The sequence below is a fragment of the Stegostoma tigrinum genome, chromosome 15, assembly GCF_030684315.1.
Source record: "Stegostoma tigrinum isolate sSteTig4 chromosome 15, sSteTig4.hap1, whole genome shotgun sequence".
Classification (NCBI taxonomy): Eukaryota; Metazoa; Chordata; class Chondrichthyes; order Orectolobiformes; family Stegostomatidae; genus Stegostoma; species Stegostoma tigrinum.
In genome coordinates, this window is record NC_081368.1 from 49443051 (window position 1) to 49463605 (window position 20555).

Sequence of the window (20555 nt, forward strand, 5' to 3'; positions counted from 1 at the left end):
AAGCCAATTATGTGACCAATTGGCAAGCTCACCCTGAATCCCATGTGGCCTAACTTTACTAATTAGCCTACCATGCAGATCCTCATCAAAGACTTGACTAAGATCCAAATAAACAGCGTCTCCTGCTCTGCCATCAAACTTTTTGGTAACTTTCTTAAAAAAACTCAATCAAGTTTGTGAGACACCGTTTTCCTTGCACACAACCCTGCTGACCATCCCACTCAATTTTCGGCTCTCTAAAATGTCCATAAAACCTATATTTTATAATTACCGCCAACAATTTACCCATCACTAAAATCAGATTCACAGGTCTACAGTTTACTTGTTTCGCCTCACAACCTTTCTTAAACAAAAGATATGACATTAGCCACCCTCCAGTCATTAGGTATCTCACCTGTAGTTGTAAATGATGCAAATATTTCTGTAAAAGGTCTTGTAATTTCCTCCCTTACTTCCCAAAACATTCTGGGGTACATTAATCAGGTCCTGGAGATTTATCCACCTTTATATTATCTAAAGACCTCCTGAATGTCCTGTTCAGTAATGTGAACTGTTTTAAAACATCAAAGTTTATTTCTGTGAATTCTTTAGACTCCATTTCTTACTCCACAGTAAAAACTGACATGAAATATTCATTTAGAATCTCTCCCATCTCCTGGGGTTCGATACAAAGATGAGGTCCTTGATCTTTAAGGAGGCCCAACCCTCTCTCTAGTTACCCTCTTGCTCTTAATTATTTGTAGAATCTCTTTGGACTATCCTTAACCTTACCGGCCAATGATATCTCATATCCCCTCTCCGCCTTCCTGATTTCTCTCTCTTAAGAATGCCCCTGCACTCTCTACATTGATTAAGAGATTCAATTGAACCAAGCTGTCTATACCAAAAAAAAATTATTCTTTTATTCTTGACCATAGCCTCAATATATTTATTCATCAATTGTTCCTTAATCTTACTACCTTACCTTTCACTCTGATAGAAACAAAATGCCTCTGAGCTCTCATCATCACATCTTGAATGCCTCCCACTTGTCAGACGTCCTTTTATCTGTGATCAGTCTACTGCAATCAACTTTTGAAAGTTCTTGTCTCATGCCATTAAAATTTGCCTTACTCCAATTAAAAGCTTTAATTTTTACAGGAGACTCATCGTTTTCCATAACCATTTTGAAATTAACAAAATAATGATTGCTGACCCTGTTCCCCCACATTTACTTCTGTCAATTGTCCTGCTTTATTGCTGAAAAAAAGGTCTCGTTTGATTCTTTTCTAGTAGGAGTATCTACATATTGATAAAGAAAATTTCTTGAGCACATGTGACAAATTCTTCACCATCCAGACCTTTAAGACTATTGTAATCCCAGTCAATATTTGGAAAATTAATATCTCCCATTATTACAATCTTATTACACTTACATATATCTGAGATCTCCCTACATATTTGTTTCTCAATGTATCTCTTACTGTTGTGGTGGTGGGGGGGGGGGGGGGGGGGCGGGTACAATCCCAAAGTAATCTTAACTTTCTTATTTGGAATAACATTAAAAAGTCAGAACAAAACATTACAAATCAGGAAAAGAATCTTAGACCCTGGTTATTAAGAGGTTTATCAGAACTGATCTGAAGTCATTGACACCAGAAATCCGTTGAACCATTCAGAAATGCAAATGCACAAAGTACATGAAAAATACTACAACTAAGAATGTCCACCAGTTCCAAGTCATCCCCACTTCTTTCTCAATTAGCACATGTGTGTAATCTATCTAAATTTAGATTCTGAAACAAGGAATTTATGATGTCAAATATAATATTGGATTTCTACAAATTGTGGACCACATTATGAATATACTCTGATCTCAACCTCCAACCTCAATGTCTTATAACTAGCACAAATTAAGAAATGGAAAGCAGCTGCTAAACCAAAATTTGAAGTAGATTTGCATTTAATAGTCTTCTGTGTATTGAACTAGTAGAACCAGGTTTATGTGCTGTTGGGAATGTCTACAGAATTGACTTCTCATCCTGCTGGCGAGTATTTTCAGCACAAGAAAGTCAATTTTAGCACCATAATCCAAGGAGCCAGCCCAAATTAGAGAATTGGCAAGTGTGAAAGTGATCTTTAGGTTGCAATTAGAGCCAGTGCAGGAAGGGAGGATTGCATGGTAGTTCCTGCACCAAATCTGCACACATCAGCAGTTTACAACTACACTTCATATTTAAGTATCCACAAAGCTTTAGCTTCTTAGTACTGACTATTTTGATACTTTAATTCACAGCAGTTTGACAGCTCAAACTAAACACAGTGCCTAAAGTTAAATGGGTTTAAACTGCTGACACAGTAATTATAGAGACCTTTTTTGGGCTCTATTGAAATGTAGTCCTGATATTGACTTTAGGCTTCAATAGCCTTCAGACAATTGGTTGAATGTCCATGCAGGGGAATATCTCACAGGGAAATGCCAGAGTACAGCCCTGAAAGGAATCTCAATAACCAGGCAGGAGTGGTCTAGGTTAATGAATGCATCTTCAGATGCCATATAATACTAACGATACCACCAGCTTCACACAATGCTCAATTCACCATGCCTTCCTCACTCACACACCAACGACTTCTGTTATTCAGCTTGCATACTGGGCATTCATATCCCTCACCTCACCCTCAGCTAACGCTGCTATAATGTTCACATTCATCTCATAAATAGCACATACATCCAGCTACTCAAGCATGACAACAACACCAACCAAATAGTTTGCATTGTGCTACCCCTCCTTCTTGTGTACAACAAATTGGCACACAATTGAAGGCACAGAAGGTAACCGGAATGGGACATAACCTAACTGGCCAATATTGGTGCAATTATTTCTGCAATCGTGGCCAATGGCAGGACTGGAACTATCAAAGACAACAGAATCCTCATAGCCAATTCCTCCTATTCTACTTCACCCTCACTCCACACACTCTTCTGATTTATGAGTCGCAGCTAATCTAAGAATTCACTTCTTACCTCCCTCCTCCTCTCTCTGCACAACAATTCTTACTTGTTTCTTTCTCAGTTCAGATGCCTAAGAGCTGCAACCTGGTCAGGCAATGGACAAAGGGCAAGACAATAGAGAGGCTGAAGATACACAGTCAGTTGACTTCGTACAGAAGAAGTCTGACATGCATTCACAGTGAGATATTTGATGCATTGGGAAGGCTGTAGTCAAAGAACACAAGGTGTCTGGCAATAACATTACACAGGGCTTTGAGGGGAGTTAGAATTAATCCTTTCCATCATGGGAGTGGTAGTCAACTACATTCACATACATGTAGCTCCAACCACAAAGCTGCACTTGATGACAGATAACTCAGCTTCCAGTGCAGCGGAAACAGCAGCTACCAATGTCCAATTGCTGCAGTGGAAGCTCAGCTTTGTGACATGTAAGTTCTGAGAGCAGTCATCGGGGCGGGACAAGATGTTGTTCAAAGGGTGTGCAGGGTCTCGCAGCCAAGCCAGCAGTCTGTTCTCCAGTGTATCGTTATTGAGGCAATTGCCCCAAAAAAGTAGCAGTGACTACATCCAGTGCAAACCTGCTCTCCTGTCCCCACTACTGCCACTTTGCCCTCCCTTTCTAAAGCTCAGCCTTCTTGGTCAGAGCTCCTCATGATTGTCCCGTAAGGCTTTTTACAGTCTCTTCCACGGAGAACAGCTTTCCTCTGGTCCTGCTACAGGCACCAGCGTGGCACTGCATCAGAGCACCAAGCCAGGCAGAAGGTACGCAGACAATGGGCAAGGAAATGCATAAAATTGAATCATTCACTTTTATTTGCAACATGGCAAGGTTTTATTTATAAAATTAGTTTGGAATGCTTAATTTGTGGTCAGTTTTGTTTTTACATTGCAGCCAATAAATTCTCCGATGGTCAATGACAGAAAGAAGGTAAGGTGTGAAGCTGTTGGAGAACTGGAATTGGAGTTGTTGTTACTGGTTGGATTTGGATGAGGTCTCCATGGAAAGACCTGGCCAGAAAGGTTCATCATAGCGACAGCCTTCTCATTTTCTCTTCCTCATGCCCCTTAGGTCTAGCACACAGCTGGTGACGAGGCCTATCCCCTTTGTGCAGCATGCAACAGACTACCATGAGTCTTGACGTGCTATCTGTTCAGTAACCGAGGGCTCATCCAGCACAGTTGGGCAGCACAAGCAGATTTTCAATACGGTGATGGTCTGCATGTTCACAGTTCAAGAATGTGCACAGTTTTGTTTTATTATGTGGCACGTGTGTGCATAGGTTGCACACTGGAGACATCAGCAATGTGGTACATGTTGCCATTTGCCACCATCTTGTTTGCTATGGTAGCTCAAATGCAACTGGCACAGTTGCCTCTGAGAATGAAGGCATCACTGTACCAGTCATTCACCTGCATCATTCATTGCCAATGGTCATACAACCAACTGGTCATTGACTCAGTGGAACTCCTATCCGTTCTTGTGCAGTGCAAGTGTTGACAATGGTGTCCACAAAGCAATGCGAAACAGAATGAAATGGATTGCTCAGAAACTCATTGATTCCCACAACCACGGTCTGCAAAATATTTCCAGCTTCAGCCTGGATGAACTTAGGTGTATAGAAGTTAATTGTGGTCTCCTTCACAGTCACTGTTAATACAGTTTTGCCCTATGCTGAGGCTTTGTTGGTGTAGATTATAATGAGGACATTTTTCCTGAAGTGAAAACATTGAATTTGATGTTTGTGGCTGCGATTCAGGAAGGTAAATTGCTCTCCTAATGACTTGATGGATATGGACCCCTACTGAGACATCTTCTCCAAGTTCTTTCCTCTCCCAGCTTATCCTACTCTGTATGTTTCTGTTCATTCTCCAAATCATGCTGTATTCCAAGGGGAATGGCTATTTATTGCCACAATGTTTGGGAGCAGTAGGTTTCTCCAGGGGCCTTGCAGTCAGCAAAATATCCTTCAGCACCTGACACACAACTCCTTGTAAATGTTTTCAACTTTAAACAACTGTACAAAGCAAACACTTGTAGAATCAAGAGGGATACCAACAGCACGGGTTCAATTCCCACACTGGCTGCAGTTACTGTGAAGGACTTTCCTTCTCAACTTCTCCCCTTACCTGAGGGGTGGTGACCCTCAGGGTAAATTATCACCTGTTATCTCTCACTCTCTCTCTCTCTCTCTGTCTAATGAAAGGGCGGCCCAATAGTCTAGTGAGACTTCACCTTTATTAATTATCTATATCTCGGTATGTGTGCGGACAATTTCAAAGTTTGCAGGTGAGATGAAACTCTGAAGTATTGTAAACTGTGAAAAGTAGAGTACAGAATTGCAAAAAGACACAGAGAAGTTGGTGTTGGGCAGATAGGTGGCAGACAAAGTTTAATGCAATGAAGTGTGAGGTGATGCATTTTGGTAGAAATAAAAGTAGACAGACAATACAAATTAAGGGTACAATTCTTAAGGAAGTGCAGAACAAGGGATCTGGGTGTATATATGCATGGATCATTGAAAGTGGGAGGGCAGGTGGATAAAGAAGATTGTAAAGCATTTGGTATCCTGAACTTTATTATTAGGAGTGTGGACCACAAGAGTTAGGAAGTTATGATGATCTCATATAAATTCTGGTTAGACTTCAGCTGGAGTATTCTGTAAACTTTTGAGTGTCACACAGTAGGAAGGATATGAACATTGTGGACAAAGTATAGAAGAGGTTTACGACAAAAGTTTCCAGGAATGAGAAGCTACAATTATGTGGATTGACTGGAGCAGTTGGGACTGTCGTCCTTGGACAGAATATGGCTAAGAGGACATATAGAAGTTTTCTAAATCAGGAAAGATCTAACAGAATAAATAGTGATAATTGTTCCCATTAGTAAAAGTACTATGAAAAAAAATCACCTGAGAAAAATTTTCACAAGTGTTTGAGAATGCAGTGCCAGAAAACATGATGGAGACAGGTTTGATTGACATATTCAAGAGGGCATTAAATGATCGTTTAAACAGAAAAAAAATGTGAAAAAGTATGGAGATAAGGGAGGAAATGGCACTCAGTTACAACACACATTGGGAGAGCTGATGCAGACACAATTGGCAGAGTGGCCTTCTTCTGCACCACAACATTTCTATGATTTTATGATGAGCAGCATCACAATTTGAAACATGGACAATTGCCATACTCAAAAATGGTTCCCAATGATCCCTAGTTCTTTAGTGAATATTATATTCAATTGATCTGGTGTCTTTCTCTAAATTAAAAGAAATAGTAACTTCAATTCATTCCTGGCACTTTCAGACTACACAGGAGAACAATTTAGGATAGATTTTCAACTTTAAATATCATCCAGTCAGAGGGAAATCTGATGAGGAGAAATGCATTAACTGACATCAGAACACCACTGATTTGTCTTTCATTCGAAATTAAAGGAAGAAAAATACTGTACTTGTACAATTTAGCTGCACTCTTAAACAATATAGCAATGCTTTGATCTACAACATTACATGATAGAAATGCTAAACAAATCTGGCCACTGATACCAATTAGGACTGACCTCATTAATTTTACAATAAAATGAGCCTATTTTGATGCCTAGGACGTGTTTACCTAACATTAGTTTTGCATCTAAATCTTCTTGTTGGGTCAAGTGGAGGTTATTTTCCTTGGATATCATCACATTCCCATCACCTTTTCCCTCACCTGACATCCACACAGCAGACTTCCCAGCCACTTAACCGACCCAAAGCAAGAATTCTAATTGTTTTTCAACCCTGCCCTCCCTAAAACTTAGTCCAATGATACAAAGGCCAATTGTGGCTATGGCAAATTCATAGATACTTGCAAGGATCAAACATGAGCCCCTCTTTGTCAGCAGTTATTCAGGATCACATTGAACCAGTAAACACTGGGCTAAGAGAGTATCTGAATGGCTCTCATTGTGATCCTCTTTCATTTAAATCATGCATTTACTAAACTGATAACCCACAAACAGCAAATCACCAAATACATTAATCAGTTTTTCAGTGATGTTGGTTTCGACACAAATTTTGGCTCGAACACTGGGAGAATCCTCTTGTTTTTCCTTGTGTAGTGCCATGGAATTGTTTACAATCGCTGGAGAGAGTGGGGCTGTGATTAACACAACTCGTCCAAAAAAAGAGAACCTGGTTCTGTTCTAAGGATTCAAGCTTCTATTCCTCCATTAAAACAGTGACTACATTCAAAGCATTCAATAATTATGAAGCTCTTTGAGATTTCTGACTGAGTGAAAAGCGCTACGTAAACCATCATATAAATCTTCCTTTCTTGCCTCCAGTATGGGACACAAAACCGCGCCGTTTGACACAAAGAGCGGGCGACCACTCAGCCAAGATCAGGAACTTTCTGATCTTTGAACTATGAGCAATATTATAGCGTTCCTTTTCTCCATGGCACACAATCAGCTAAATCAGTTCTGACTTATCCAGACAGCTCAAGATGAGGGGTGCAAGCCCTCAGTGTAGTCATTGACACCATTCTTAGGGAAATGAATGTATGTATTGTACAATCAGAAATTAAGTGTGATGGCCACCGACCATTCATTTGCCTGTTCCTGTCCCTGTCCCTGCTGCTGATAGCCATATACTGTTTCTCGCCCAGAAAGAACACCACTGGTGTTTAATGTCTTTAAATCACCGACAGATCTCATCCACGATACACACCGCTTTCCAGCAGCTCACAACGCCACCCTTTCACAGTAATTTAATGATGCAGTCTATTCTTAACCCCTGACCAATGGAGCCAGCTGAGCAGAGAATTACCCAACCGTTGGCAAAGGCGAGCAACACAGTTGGCTGGATACACACGCTCTTTTTCCACTGTCACAAACACAGCAGCCTCTCGGGCTGGAGATAAGGACAATGAATCGATTCAGGATGTCTGGGAACAAAAAAAAATACAGGGAGCTGTTGGGAAGTGGCCCGGACGGAAAGACTACTCACCTCAGCCTTGCCTTTGCTCTGCAGTAGCTGCTCCAAGTATAGATCAGACAGGGGGGTCCGGCAACTATTGATACTCTCGAAGGCAGCGAAAGGGCCAAGGGGCTCGCTCTTGTTGGACTTCAGAGTCATGGCGAAGTAACTGTTAGTTCTTCTGCAGTGTTTTTTTTAAAAAGAGTCCCCCTGTAAGGCTGCAGCAGTAATGCAGCCTGTTACTCCGGCAGACTGGAAGCCAGAAAGAGAGCTTGGCTGTGGAGAGCTGGGAGATATATCCCTTCCTGGATACACAAAAGTCTAAAGTGCAGCTCAGATGACAGATTGCAAGGAATGTGATAGGCACAACAAATCCTCAGTCACGCCTGGTGCAGTCATAAGTGAGCGGTTTTCCAGTTCCCTCTCTGTCAGTGCTGTGCACACACAGAGCCACAGCAGTCCTTGGACTGCACCAATCTCCTGAACGGGGGAATATTCTCTCAAAACAGAGGCAGGTACGGAATTCATTTGAGGGAAATTGTGATACCACCCCCCCACCCCGCGCAGGAACTTATCTCGGACAGTGTCAGATGGTGGAATCAGCCAAATTCTTTAAAGTATAGTTGACATCTTTGAAGGAATATCACCTTTTTTTTCTAAAACAAGATGCAACCTGAACCAGAACAGAGAACAGCAAAAATGGATTTTCATAGGAGTACATACAAACACCGACACTAGGGGCTTACTGTGTGTGGAAATAAGAAGCTAACCGAATGGACTGTGAGCCACTCAAGTGACAGTCCCAGCAACGAACGTTCTTCATTATCTCCAAAGAGGACAGCGAGTGCTTTTACAAAACTGAAAGTTCACTTTGTCGCCACACAGAGTAGGCTAATATCGTCCAGAGTAAGCAGAGACAGAGCCGAGAGAGTATGGCAATAATGCCCGAGTATAAGACTGCAGCCGTGCCCAGACAGAAGCGACAGTGCCCCGATAGAGGGTAGCTGTAATGTTCCAAGACAATACAAAGTGCTAGGAAATTCTCATACTGGACGGGCAATGTGTTACCACTGACTTTGTTGTCCATCACACTGAATTTCACCCGACAGTTTCAAACAAGGTCAATGATAGCATCAATAGACAGGACAAAAGGTCATGTGCTGAGTACAGACCAAGGGAAGTCTCCTCCAATTAGTTGGAGGGAGGAATGTGAATTAAAATTTAAGCGGCGCATTGTTTTTGATTCCTGCCACGGACAATTTTTCTCTTAGCTTCTTTATAGTTTGGATGATTGCCTTGCTAGAGAGCACCGGGTAATAACTCCTGTCATTCCCCACCATATAAAACAGGATCAGGGTATTCCACCACCACACCTTCTTCCCATTCCAAGTCTTTGATCGGGAATGTGACACCGGCATATTTCCTATACTGACTGGTGCAGCATCTCTGTGGAGCACTTGAATCTTATTTACATATCTTGCCAAGGATATTATATAAGGATCCCATGTCCAACTTGTGTACTCCACAAAGGGGATGAGCAAGGTATGATATGACGCTGAGATAACAAGGTGCAGAGCTGGATGAATACAGCAGGCCAAGCAGCATCAGGGGAGCAGGAAAGCTGACATTTCGGGCCTAGACCCTTCTTCAGATACGATGCTGATATTTTTGTTCCAATATCAAAGATTCCTTGCCAAAACTCCGTTTGTGTTGAATGTTATGAATATAGAATCCCAACTGAAGACTGTTTGTAAGATGAAGGCAAACTTGTGAATCCATCTGACTGCTTTAACCTTAAGATTACGTATAACTATTGACAACAGTTATATCTAAAACACGTACCGTTTTTTAAATAAATGACCAGAACTTTTAGGATTCTCCTTAATAGATGTTATAAGATACTCAGAAAGTTAATCTTTCTTTGCTTTTCTCTTGCGGGTTTGAAATTACTTCCAGTCATCCTCATTTCTAGGCATTTTAAAATTATAAATATGATCTTGGATGGTACAAATTTACCAACAGCTTCTGTCAAGATATTTTGCAGTTTGTCCCATTTTTTCTGGCACTAACAGTGAAATCAAATTAATGGTATCATAGATACTAAAATTCTGAAGATTTTCTTCTTGTTGGTTTAAGTTCAAATGACTATTTTCTTCTAGGCCTTTTCCTTTTAAGATAAGCTGGACCGGCTACCCACTTCACAGCTGGGATTCCTTTAGTATCCACGGAAAAGGCAGTGATGATTTTAACTGGGAGTGAATTTGGGATGGGTCAGAAGTGAGTGCAACGCAATCAATTTGAGTTTCAGTCTATTTGAACACTCAGTGATTGGAGGCAGCCTGCCAGCACCAAGATAAGACTCAGAGTTGGGAAATCAGGATTGTTTGTGCAGGAGCGAATAAAATGGAAATCCAAGTTCACATGAGGTGAAAGGTCCTTTTTTGGGACAGGCCTACTCCTTCTGGCTTCTTTGAATTTTTTTGACTTACCCTTTGAAAGTCACAATTCACTCTTTGTCTAACTTGTGCCCATTGTGCATTCCATGCTCATTAAGTTACCAAGATACCATCGGGACTTAACAACATGTATGTTCCTATGTTTGTAACATGGTAGAAGACGGTGGCTCAGTGGTTAGCACTGCTCCCTCACAGCGCCAGGACCCGAGTTCGATTCTAGCCTTGGGTGACTATCTGTGTGGAGTTTTCGCATTCTCCCCATGTCTGTGTGCGTTTTCTCTGGGTGCTCAGGTTTCCTCCCGCAGTCCAAAGATGTGCAGGCTAGATGAATTGGCCATGCAAATTTGCTCAAAGTGTCCAGGGGTGTTTCGGTTAAGTGGATTAGAGATTGGAAATGTCGGGGAATGGGTTTGGGTGGGATGCTCTTTGGAGAGGTGGTATGGACTTGTTGGGGCCGAATGGCTATTTCTGCACTGCAGGGCCTCTGTGACTCTATGATCTATATGTATTAGTTATCTCCCATCTGAATCAGATGAGCATCCTTGACACGTAAAACAATAACTTAGTTAAGGGAGTGGAAGGCAGGAATTAAGTGGGAACAGGCAGTAGGTCTGATTTACACAACTATTTCAACTAGGAAGGTGGGTGAGAATTCTTTTCTACACGTCCAGAGAAGATTTTGTCTTGAGAAGAAGACACTGTTAGTTTGTTGAGTTAAGCAAGTGCAGCTGGTGCCTGCTTTTGCAGAAATGAAACTTCATAAACAAAAAGCCTAAGTCAGGTTTGCATGAGTCATAGAAAGATTTCTCACCACAAGTCAAAGATATTAGAGGAACAAGTAGTTTCATGAGCAGAATCATCTGTTGACTTGCACGGGCTGATTGCAAAATTGTTCGAAGCCCCAATGACAGCAGATGACAATGACCAGTTTAAAATGATAACAAATTGCTTATTTTGAAAAAAGAATGTATGTTTGGGATTTAATCTTATGGCTCGGAGAAAACTTTCCTTATTTGAGGTAAAGTCACAACATAAAATATGTAGGTCTATTGGTCACCTACAATTGGCTGATGTTAGGGTTATTCAGTGTATACTAGGAGGGTGTCTTTAAATGCCACTTCTTCCTGCACTTTGCATAAAGGAGATCATCTAAAATAGATCTAGAATGGAAAACAATCTAAAATCGCTTGTTTCAAATTCAATCTTTCTGTCTGGTCATTGCTTTCAAACGCAGATTGCACTTTGAACTAAAATCTCACTTTGTACATGGAGGACCCAGGACAGTGTGCTTCGGGATAACAATCTGTCCTGAATCCCTGGGGTATAGACTTGTAGTGGCCCAAAAGTTCACTTATAATCTCTTGCATCAGGCCGCAAAATATTCCACTGCAGCAATGTAAATTTCAGGCCAAAAACTCCTGAGATGCTGCTTGGCCTGCTGTGTTCATCCAGCTTTACACCGTTTTATCTCTTAACCTTTATTGGACGTGGATTTATGCAGGGGCAAAATAAATGGTCAGACAATAGCATTTAGCATTATCTACAATTTTTAAAAACAAAATAACAAGACTATTTGAATTCTTGGGGGAAATGTTTTAATCTGTTAAAAGGGGAAAGGGAGGGACAAGGATTTTAAAATGTCACAATTGGAAATCTGACATTGTAGCAATTATGCAGGGCCTTGGTGAGACCACACCTGGAATATTGTGTGCAGTTTTGGTCTCCTTTTCTGAGGAAGTATGGTCTTGCTCTCGAGGGACAACAGCGAAAGTTTACCAGGCTGATCCTGGGAATGGCATGTCTGATGTATGAGGAGAGGTTGACTAGGTTAGGATCGGTTTTGCTGGAATTCAGATGAATGAGGGGGTATCCCATAGACACTTAACAAAATTCAAACAGGATTGGACAGGGTAGATGCAGGGAGGATATCCCTGGTGGTGGGTATATCCAAACCCAGGGGTCACAGTCTAAGAATTCAGGGTAGACCACTTAGGTCGGATGAGGAGACATTTCTTCACCCAAAGAGTGGTGAGCCTGTGATATTCATTACCACAGGAAGTAGTTGATGCCAAAACATTGAATGTTTTCAAGAGGTGGCTAGATATAACACTTTGGGGTGAATGGAATCAAGGTTTATGAAGAGTAAGCAGGATCAGGCTATTGAGATCAGCCATGGTCATGAAGAATGGTGGAGCAGGCTCAAAGGGCTGAATGACCTCCTCCTGCTCCTATCTTCTATGTTTCTATGCATCCAATTCTCCTACTTCCAGCTTCAGTGGCAATAAAATGGGGCTGAGCATCAAACCTGCTCTCCGGAGGCGAGAGTATAATTGAACATTTTAATGAGTCTACATGCCTCAAATTTTACCGTTTTAAACTTAAGTGCTGCTTAACTTAAAGGGCTTGGGAGAGCTAAGAACGGGAGGGAAGCCAAAACACTCAGATCAAGCAGATCAGTAACTTTCCAGCACTGCCTGTGGGTCTAGAGCCACAGGACTGCCTTTTCCTGGCTCCACATGTTCACTTGCTTCTCTTCCTACAATTGGTTTCCCAGTGGCACAAAAAGAACCTTCATAGGCATCAGCTAACAGCAGCCCCACGATTGAACTCTCCCTCCCTGTGACGGCAAGGCCCAAAATTAGAGTCATTCAGCAGTTGGACAGATTCCAGCATTTCTGTTATTCACAACACATGTTTAAATAAAACTCTTCCAGCCCTGAAATTCTCAAAATCTATAAAGATGGGAAATTAAATGTGTTGTATTTTTATGAATTCAGTTTGTGCCAAAAATGCATTAACTGGTTCTTGATGGATACAGACATATGCGGTTTTTAAAATCAGATCCAAAAGTTTAATTAAAATGTAATAGTAACTCATAACCATAATTGTAGAAGGTTTAGTTAGTCATTAATTGATGGGATGGTATTATACAGACCAAGGTCTGTAAACACATGTCTGGATGAACCAACATTCTGAGTCCAGATAATAACAATGATTACACATTTTATTCCATTCCTGTCACTGCCTCCCTCTTTCAGGGTGGTTTTACCTTCTTAGAGTTTTTAAAAAATCAACCTGTTCAGATATATTATGACACACCTCTGGAGCTGATGGGACTTGAACCTGGGCCTTTTGGCCCAGAGTTTGGGACATTACTACTGCACCACAAAAATCTGAAAATATGTTTTAAACCTTCAGATTCCTCTTTACGTCATGCTGGGCTCTTGGCAGCAAACCACTGTGGTTGGGGTAGTTTGCGTCTACCCATAATCCTTTCTAGATGGTTTTAATCAACCTATTCAGAGATGTTATTACACATAGCTGGAGCAGCTGGGACTTAAATCTGGCCTCTCGGTTCAAAGTTAGGTAGGGAGGGAGGGTTTGAGCTATGGGGAGAGGCCCGATAGGGTGGGGCTATTACACCTGGAGCGTCCAAGGCTGAGGGGTGACCTTATAGAGATTTGTAAAATCATGGGGGGCATCAATAGGGTGAATAGACAAAGTCTTTTCCTCAGGGTGGAGGAGTCCAAAAGTAGAGGGCATAAGTTTAAGGTGAGAGGGGAAAGAATTCTAAGGGACAACGTATCAAGCAGAGGGTGGTGCGTGTATGGAATAAACTGCCAGAGGAAGTGGTGGAGGCTGGTACAATTACAATATTTAAACAGCATCTGGATTGGTATATGAATAGGGAAAGATTTAGAGGGATATGGGCCAAATGCTGGCAAATGAGACTACATTTATTTAGGATAACTGGTTGGGTTGGACGAGTTGGGCCAAAGGATCTGTTTCCATGCTGTACATCTCTATGACTTTTCCACTGCGCAAGCATCTCTAAAGCCTACTGCACCTCGTGTGCCCACTCAGCCTACTAATCAGACTTGAGTCCTCTAATATTCTGAGATCAAATAAGATTAAATGTTTTCAAACTAGGATGGCTGTAGGCAATAAATCTATCTACACTTTTAAACCACAAATCCTCAAATGAATAGACAATCCCTGGTGGAGCCATGAACAAAAAAAAACAAGCAAATAGTTAACAGAAACTTATAGAGAATGAATGGAAACTTACTAAATGAAAATAATGGGATCTGGGTTGATGATGCATCCTGGCCCTTGCAGTGGGTATCTGTCTCTAAAGGCAATAACCTTATCAACTCTTTTAAACAAAGCTAAATCCATGTTAAAGAATCCCTGATGATGCACTGTAACAAAAACTGAACCAAATGGTTAATGGAAACTTATAAAAGGTGAATGGAAACTTACTAAACTAAAATAACACTGTCTGGGATGATGATACACACCAGGCCTTTATGGTGCCACTAGTCTCTAAAGGCAATAATCCCATCTGCTCTTTTAAACAAACAAAACTAAGTTTACCAGCCCCGGATGGGGCACTATAACAAAAATACAAATTAACAGTAATGGAAACTTATCTAATGAAACGTAAACTTACTAAATCAGAAAAATGTTGTATACGGTGGTGATGCACCCCAGCTCCTGCAATGGCCACCGGTCTCTAAATGCAGTAATCCCATCTATGCTCAGTCTAAGGACCTGTCAAATATTTTGGGTAAAAGTTTTGATCACTGAAAAGTCTTGACAAACTAAGGTGCTAATTTTCCATAAGTAGGTATAGTTTTTTTTGGTCTGATTGCAATGGGTACAATTAGCATTAACTCATTAGGCTTTAGTTAAATGGAGAGAGACTGCAGAATGCTGCAGTATAGGGAAATCTGGGTGTTCTTGTATATGGAAGAAAGTGATGGATGCGGGTACAGTTACAACATTTAAAACACATTTAGATAAGTGCATAAATATGTTTGGAAGGACATAGGCCAAGCACAGGTAGGTGGAACCGGATTCGTTTAGGATTATGGTTGGCATGAACTGATTGGACTGAAAGGTCTGTTTCCCTGGTATACAACTGCATGGCTCTATGACTCGAAAAGAAACCACGCAAATACAGCAAGTAACGTATAAGGCAAACAGAAAGTTACCCTTTTTATGAGGGGACTGGAGTATAAAAGTAGGGATGATTTTCTACAACTGTACAGAACACAGTAAGACCATACACAATGAACATATACACACATTGTGCTGGTATCATCTCAATATAATGGATGACAGCTCTTCTCTGGTTCATTGTTCACGGCAATGCCTTGACAAATCAAAGTCAACCTGCCTTTTTTAAAATGTAAATAAAACTTGGCCATTAACTGTCAGTCTTCATTAAATGGTCTATCATCTATGGCATCACTTCTGCCAATCAGAATCTACTTGTCAACCAATAAGCACTCTACCATACAGTAGAAATGTTGTTTTCCCTTAATTTTGATATTTCTTGTGAACTGTCCTGGTGTGTGCAAAATGAGAAACTTCAACAAACTGAATCCTTTTCAACGAGACTCAAGTTCTGTGTGGAGTTTACTGTGTGCACCTTACTCAAGATTTATGTTAGAAACCGTTCAGAGAAGTTTCACTAAGCCGATTCCTGGGAAGAGGGATTTGCCTTATGAGGAAAAATTACCCAATTTGGGCCTCATTGGCATTTAAAAGAATGCGAGGTGATCTTATTGAAACACGTCGACCTCTGATAGCATATGACAGTGCAGATGCTCAGAAAAAGCTTCTGCTTGAAGGGGAATCTCGAACTAGGAGACATTGTTTTAAATTAAGGGACTTCCATTTAAAGTGGAGATGATGAGGGATTTCTTCTTTCAGAGGGTTGTTATTGTTAGGAATTCACTCCCCAGCAAGTAGTTGGGCAGCCTATTGAATATGTTCAAAGCTGAATTAGACAGCTTTTTGACAAGGCAGTTAAGGACTGAGGGAGGTGGAACTGGGGGGAGGTGTGCGCAAGGAAGAAGGTGGAATTAATACCACATCAGATCAGCCATGATTTTATGAAGTAGTGGAGCAGGCTTGAGGGGCTGAATGGCTACTCATAGTCATTGCTCTTATGATTTTATGATCAAATCAATAAGCTAGTGACCATGGCCTGAGAACAGGTCACTTCCCCTGCAGTTTGCCAGGAGGTGGTAATACAACATATAGGACAGGAAACAAGGCCAATATTGTTGTAAGTTGCACAGGGACTAGGACAAACCTTCATATTTTAGTAGCCATTTTTGAAAAATATCTACAGAAGGAGAAGTATGGCCATTCACTGCTTGGATAAAGTAAATGTCAGCGGTTTTGCTATATGTTTGTTCATTCTCCTATCATTCTGCTGCGTAATAGACCCATTTGGTTAATGATTACATTAATTTAATTAATCAAGTGGCTGCATCACACAGTAGAATGACCTGAGAACCAACAAACATGGAGCAATATTGCTGACATCAACACTCCCTCAGCTACAAGGAGTGATACTCAGTTCCTGACACAGGGCACATTCCTGTTGAGGACAGCAACTGTTGCGATCCCCGCCTGTCCTCCTGTATAAAACCAAAGCACTGAGCTCGCAAGACCCACGGTTATTTTCCACTCTGGAAACGGAGCATCTAATTCTGTAAATGGCTGCAATATATCAGGCTGTTAAATGACACATGAATTTCCATCCAGATTCACTCTCCTAAATGAATTAGTCGCCAAGTTACTTTCAACCCGTCATACTCGAATTGCAACCAGCCTGGCATTTTGCCAAAGGGGGGCGGGAGTGGTAACGTGACATTGGGATGTTGATGCAGCAGTACCTATTGTGTTGGGTGAATTAAGGTGAACTGTGACCTGTGCTCACTCTCCAGGAGTGACGCAAAGTTGCTGAAAATTAAAGGATTGGTCTGGACTTGTGTTGCAATAATGTAGGAACAAATGGTGGAAAATAAAATTACGTTTTGTTTCATTTCTTTGAATACTTCATTTAATCATTGCAAAAATGACAAGGTCATTAGGCTGGAAATGGCAGTTAGAGCAGGACGATCATTATGAAGCCCCAAGAGCTGCGAGCCCTAGGCCTAGGTTGAAACTGTCTTCTTCATTGAAAGTTCTTCAAATACAAAGGACCCCAATGCTTCTGTCCATTGGAAATAATTGGAAGTGAGGATGCTGCAGTCCTAGTAGACCATACGGCTGCTCTCAAATTAGAGAGGGGTGACTGGTGGTGGTTTAACCTGAGGGTCACCGTGCCTCAGGCTAAGGCTGTGGTACCAAAGGACAGTCCTTCGTGGTAACCTCAGCCAGTGCAGGAGCTGAACCCATGCTGTTAGCATCGCTTTACATTGCAAACCAGCCTTCCAGCCAACTGAGCTAACCAATACATATTTAAATTGTACCACACAGATGATTATAAACAGAGAGATTCCTTATACTGGAATATGTTGCATGCCGAAACACCAGATATTCCTTCCCTAGTGCAAGCCTCCTGATCACAGGGCTGCCAATTATTGGAAGGCTCAGAGGTCAAACTCATTGTGAAGAATAGGAAGACGAGGAAACAGAGGCTTCCTTCATGTACTTCTCAGTTTGGAGGTTTATGTTTTATTTACATTTACAGCAATCCCTTGGAGGACGCGCCTGGTTTCGGACAGTACTCTAGGGTAAATGAGGCAATGTAGTTCTTTTCTGCCTTGCATCCTTATAACCGTAATAGTTTCAATCCCCAACCTTGCTGTCTAACCTCATTGAACTATACCCCAGCAAGGACCTGACAAGCAGAAAACAGAACCAGTGAATCACAGTTTTGTCACAACCTATGTGATGTGGTTACTTCTTTATCTTTTCAGGGTCATGGAATCCGCTGAGCAGTCTATTGCACGACAAATTGCGCAGCACCAGAAGTCTTTCGCTAGAGCAAAGAAACCGGTAATTCTGTGATTTATGGAGTGAAAGTTTATAAGATGTAGGCCATTCAGTCCATTGAGTCTGCTCTTCCATTTAATGAGATCATGGCTGATCTGATAACTCTCAATTCCACTTTCCTATCTCTTCCCCATAATGTTTGATTCCCTTACTGATTAAAAATCTGTCTATCTCAGCCTTGCATTTATGTGATGACCCAGTCTCCACAATCATCTTGTGGAAAATCATTTCACAAATTCACTGCTCCTGAGAGAAGAAATTCCTCCTCATCTCTGTTTGAATTGAACAAACCCCTTACTCTTGAGCTTACACCCTCTGGTCCTAGTCTCTCCCTTGGGGAAAACAACCTCTCAGTGTCAAAAATGTACAGTGATGGAAGCTTGCTGGGAGCAAGACAAATGCCTACATAAACAACAACAACAACAACTGGCATTGAAATACCCCATTTAGTGTGACAGTCAAAATTTAGCATTTGGCCATATGGAGATATTAGGAGAGATGGCCAAAAGCTTGGGTTTATAAGACAGGAAGGAGAGAGAGGTAGATGAAGAAGCAGTGAGGCTGAGCGAGATAATTCCAGAAAGTATATTGTTGGCAACTGGCCACCAATGATGGAGACAGAATTTCATAATTGCAAAGATCTCAAAATGGGTTGGAAGGGTGGGGGAGGTGACAAATACATGGAAGGTAGCGGCCAAGGAGGAATTTGAAAACAATTCTAAAATTAATTCAGAATTGTGGTGCTGCCACCGGTCCGGGAGTCAATGTAGGTCAGTGAGTACGGGTGGCTGCATTAAGGAAAATAATTTCTACAAACGAGGCAGGAAACATTGCTAACGTATTTTAAAAAAAAGCTACTTACATGAGACATTTTAAATTGGATAAATGAGAACAAAGTGTAGCCCACAGCTCTGTAAAATGTATCTCACAAGCTATTCAGCATCTCCTTTGACAATGTTATTTATCCAGCGTTTGAGTGACCTCTCTGTTCCCCTCTCCCAGGAGTTTTCAATACAGCCTCTCAATATGTCTGAACACTCTCATCGATCAGCAAGCTGATCTATAGCATAACCTAATGGAACGGGTTGGGGGGGGTGGTGATGTGGGTTGGAGCTTGTGTTGGTATTGCAGGGGAAGGATACATTTTCTGAGCTGATTAAAAATTGCTGAAGATTCACATACAGCAAGCTGCTCTCTTCCCCCATAAACAGGCTCCTTCCTTTACTGCAGCTGACACAGCTCTGCGCATACCCAGCTAATCTATCACTGTGCCATGGCTTTCTGCCACTGTCATCACTGAAATACAGGCTGCTACACAGTATAAACAACCGTCAGTTTCTTTGTCAAACATCAAGGCAGAATTAACCCCTATTTAATATCACAGAGTACAAGTCACTCCAGGCTGACACAGAGGCAAACAACTAATAAACATTTTGTGACTTCCAGTATGGCCCTATTTGTGCCACTGAATCCAATGTCCAACAGTTAGTCCTGCACTTGAACACAGAGCTCAGATTGACCTTTGAGCTCCGGATTCAGGACTCTACAACTGACATACTTGAAAACTAGCATGAGGTGCCCTATACCTTAAAACCAAAATCTGGGTAGGTGGGTGAGATTGTCTAGGTGGGCAATGCTGGGTAGGTGGGTAAGGTTGGGCACATTGGTGAGGTTGGGTAGGTAGGTGATGTTGTATATGTGGGCGTGATTTAGAGGTTGGGTGAGGTTGTGTAGGTGGGTGATGTTGGATAGGTAAGTAAGTTTGGTGGGTGATTTCGAAATGGTAGGTGAGTTTGGGTAGGTGGGTGACGTTGGGTAGGTCGGTGAATTTGGATAGGTAGGTGAGATTGGGTAGGTGGGTGTGGTTGGATAGGTAGGTGAGTTTGGGTAGGTGGGTGATGATGTATAGGTGGGTGAGATTGGGTAGGTGGGTGATGATGTATAGGTAGGTGAGATTGGGTAGGTGAGTGATGATGTATAGGTAGGTGAGATTGGGTAGGTGGGTGTGGTTGTAGAGGTAGGTGAGATTGGGTAGGGTGGGTGTGGTTGGATAGGTAGGTGAGAGTGGGTAGGTGGGTGATGATGTATAGGTGGGTGAGATTGGGTAGGTGGGTGATGATGTATAGGTAGGTGAGATTGGGTAGGTGGGTGATGATGTATAGGTAGGTGAGATTGGGTAGGTGGGTGTGGTTGGATAGGTAGGTGAGAGTGGGTAGGTGGGTGATGATGTATAGGTAGGTGAGATTGGGTAGGTGGGTGATGATGTATAGGTAGGTGAGATTGGGTAGGTGGGTGATGATGTATAGGTGGGTGAGATTGGGTAGGTGGGTGATGATGTATAGGTGGGTGAAA

At 41.7% G+C, this 20555-nt stretch overlaps 1 protein-coding gene across 3 annotated transcripts in view; it reads right to left on the reverse strand.

Moving 5' to 3' along the window:
- The window catches only part of mpp1 (MAGUK p55 scaffold protein 1), a 74116-nt gene extending 54922 nt beyond the window's left edge, over window positions 1-19194 (reverse strand). Inside the window, exon 1 of one of the 3 annotated variants that reach the window (XM_048544885.2) lies at window positions 19066-19194. In XM_048544885.2, the coding sequence (XP_048400842.1) occupies window positions 19066-19074 (9 nt within the window). In that variant the 5' untranslated portion in view covers window positions 19075-19194. Of the gene's footprint in view, window positions 1-7977; window positions 8399-19065 lie in introns of those variants that run through there. The other 2 variants (XM_048544883.2, XM_048544884.2) reach the window with 2 other exon arrangements.
- Window positions 19195-20555: the final 1361 nt, after the last annotated feature.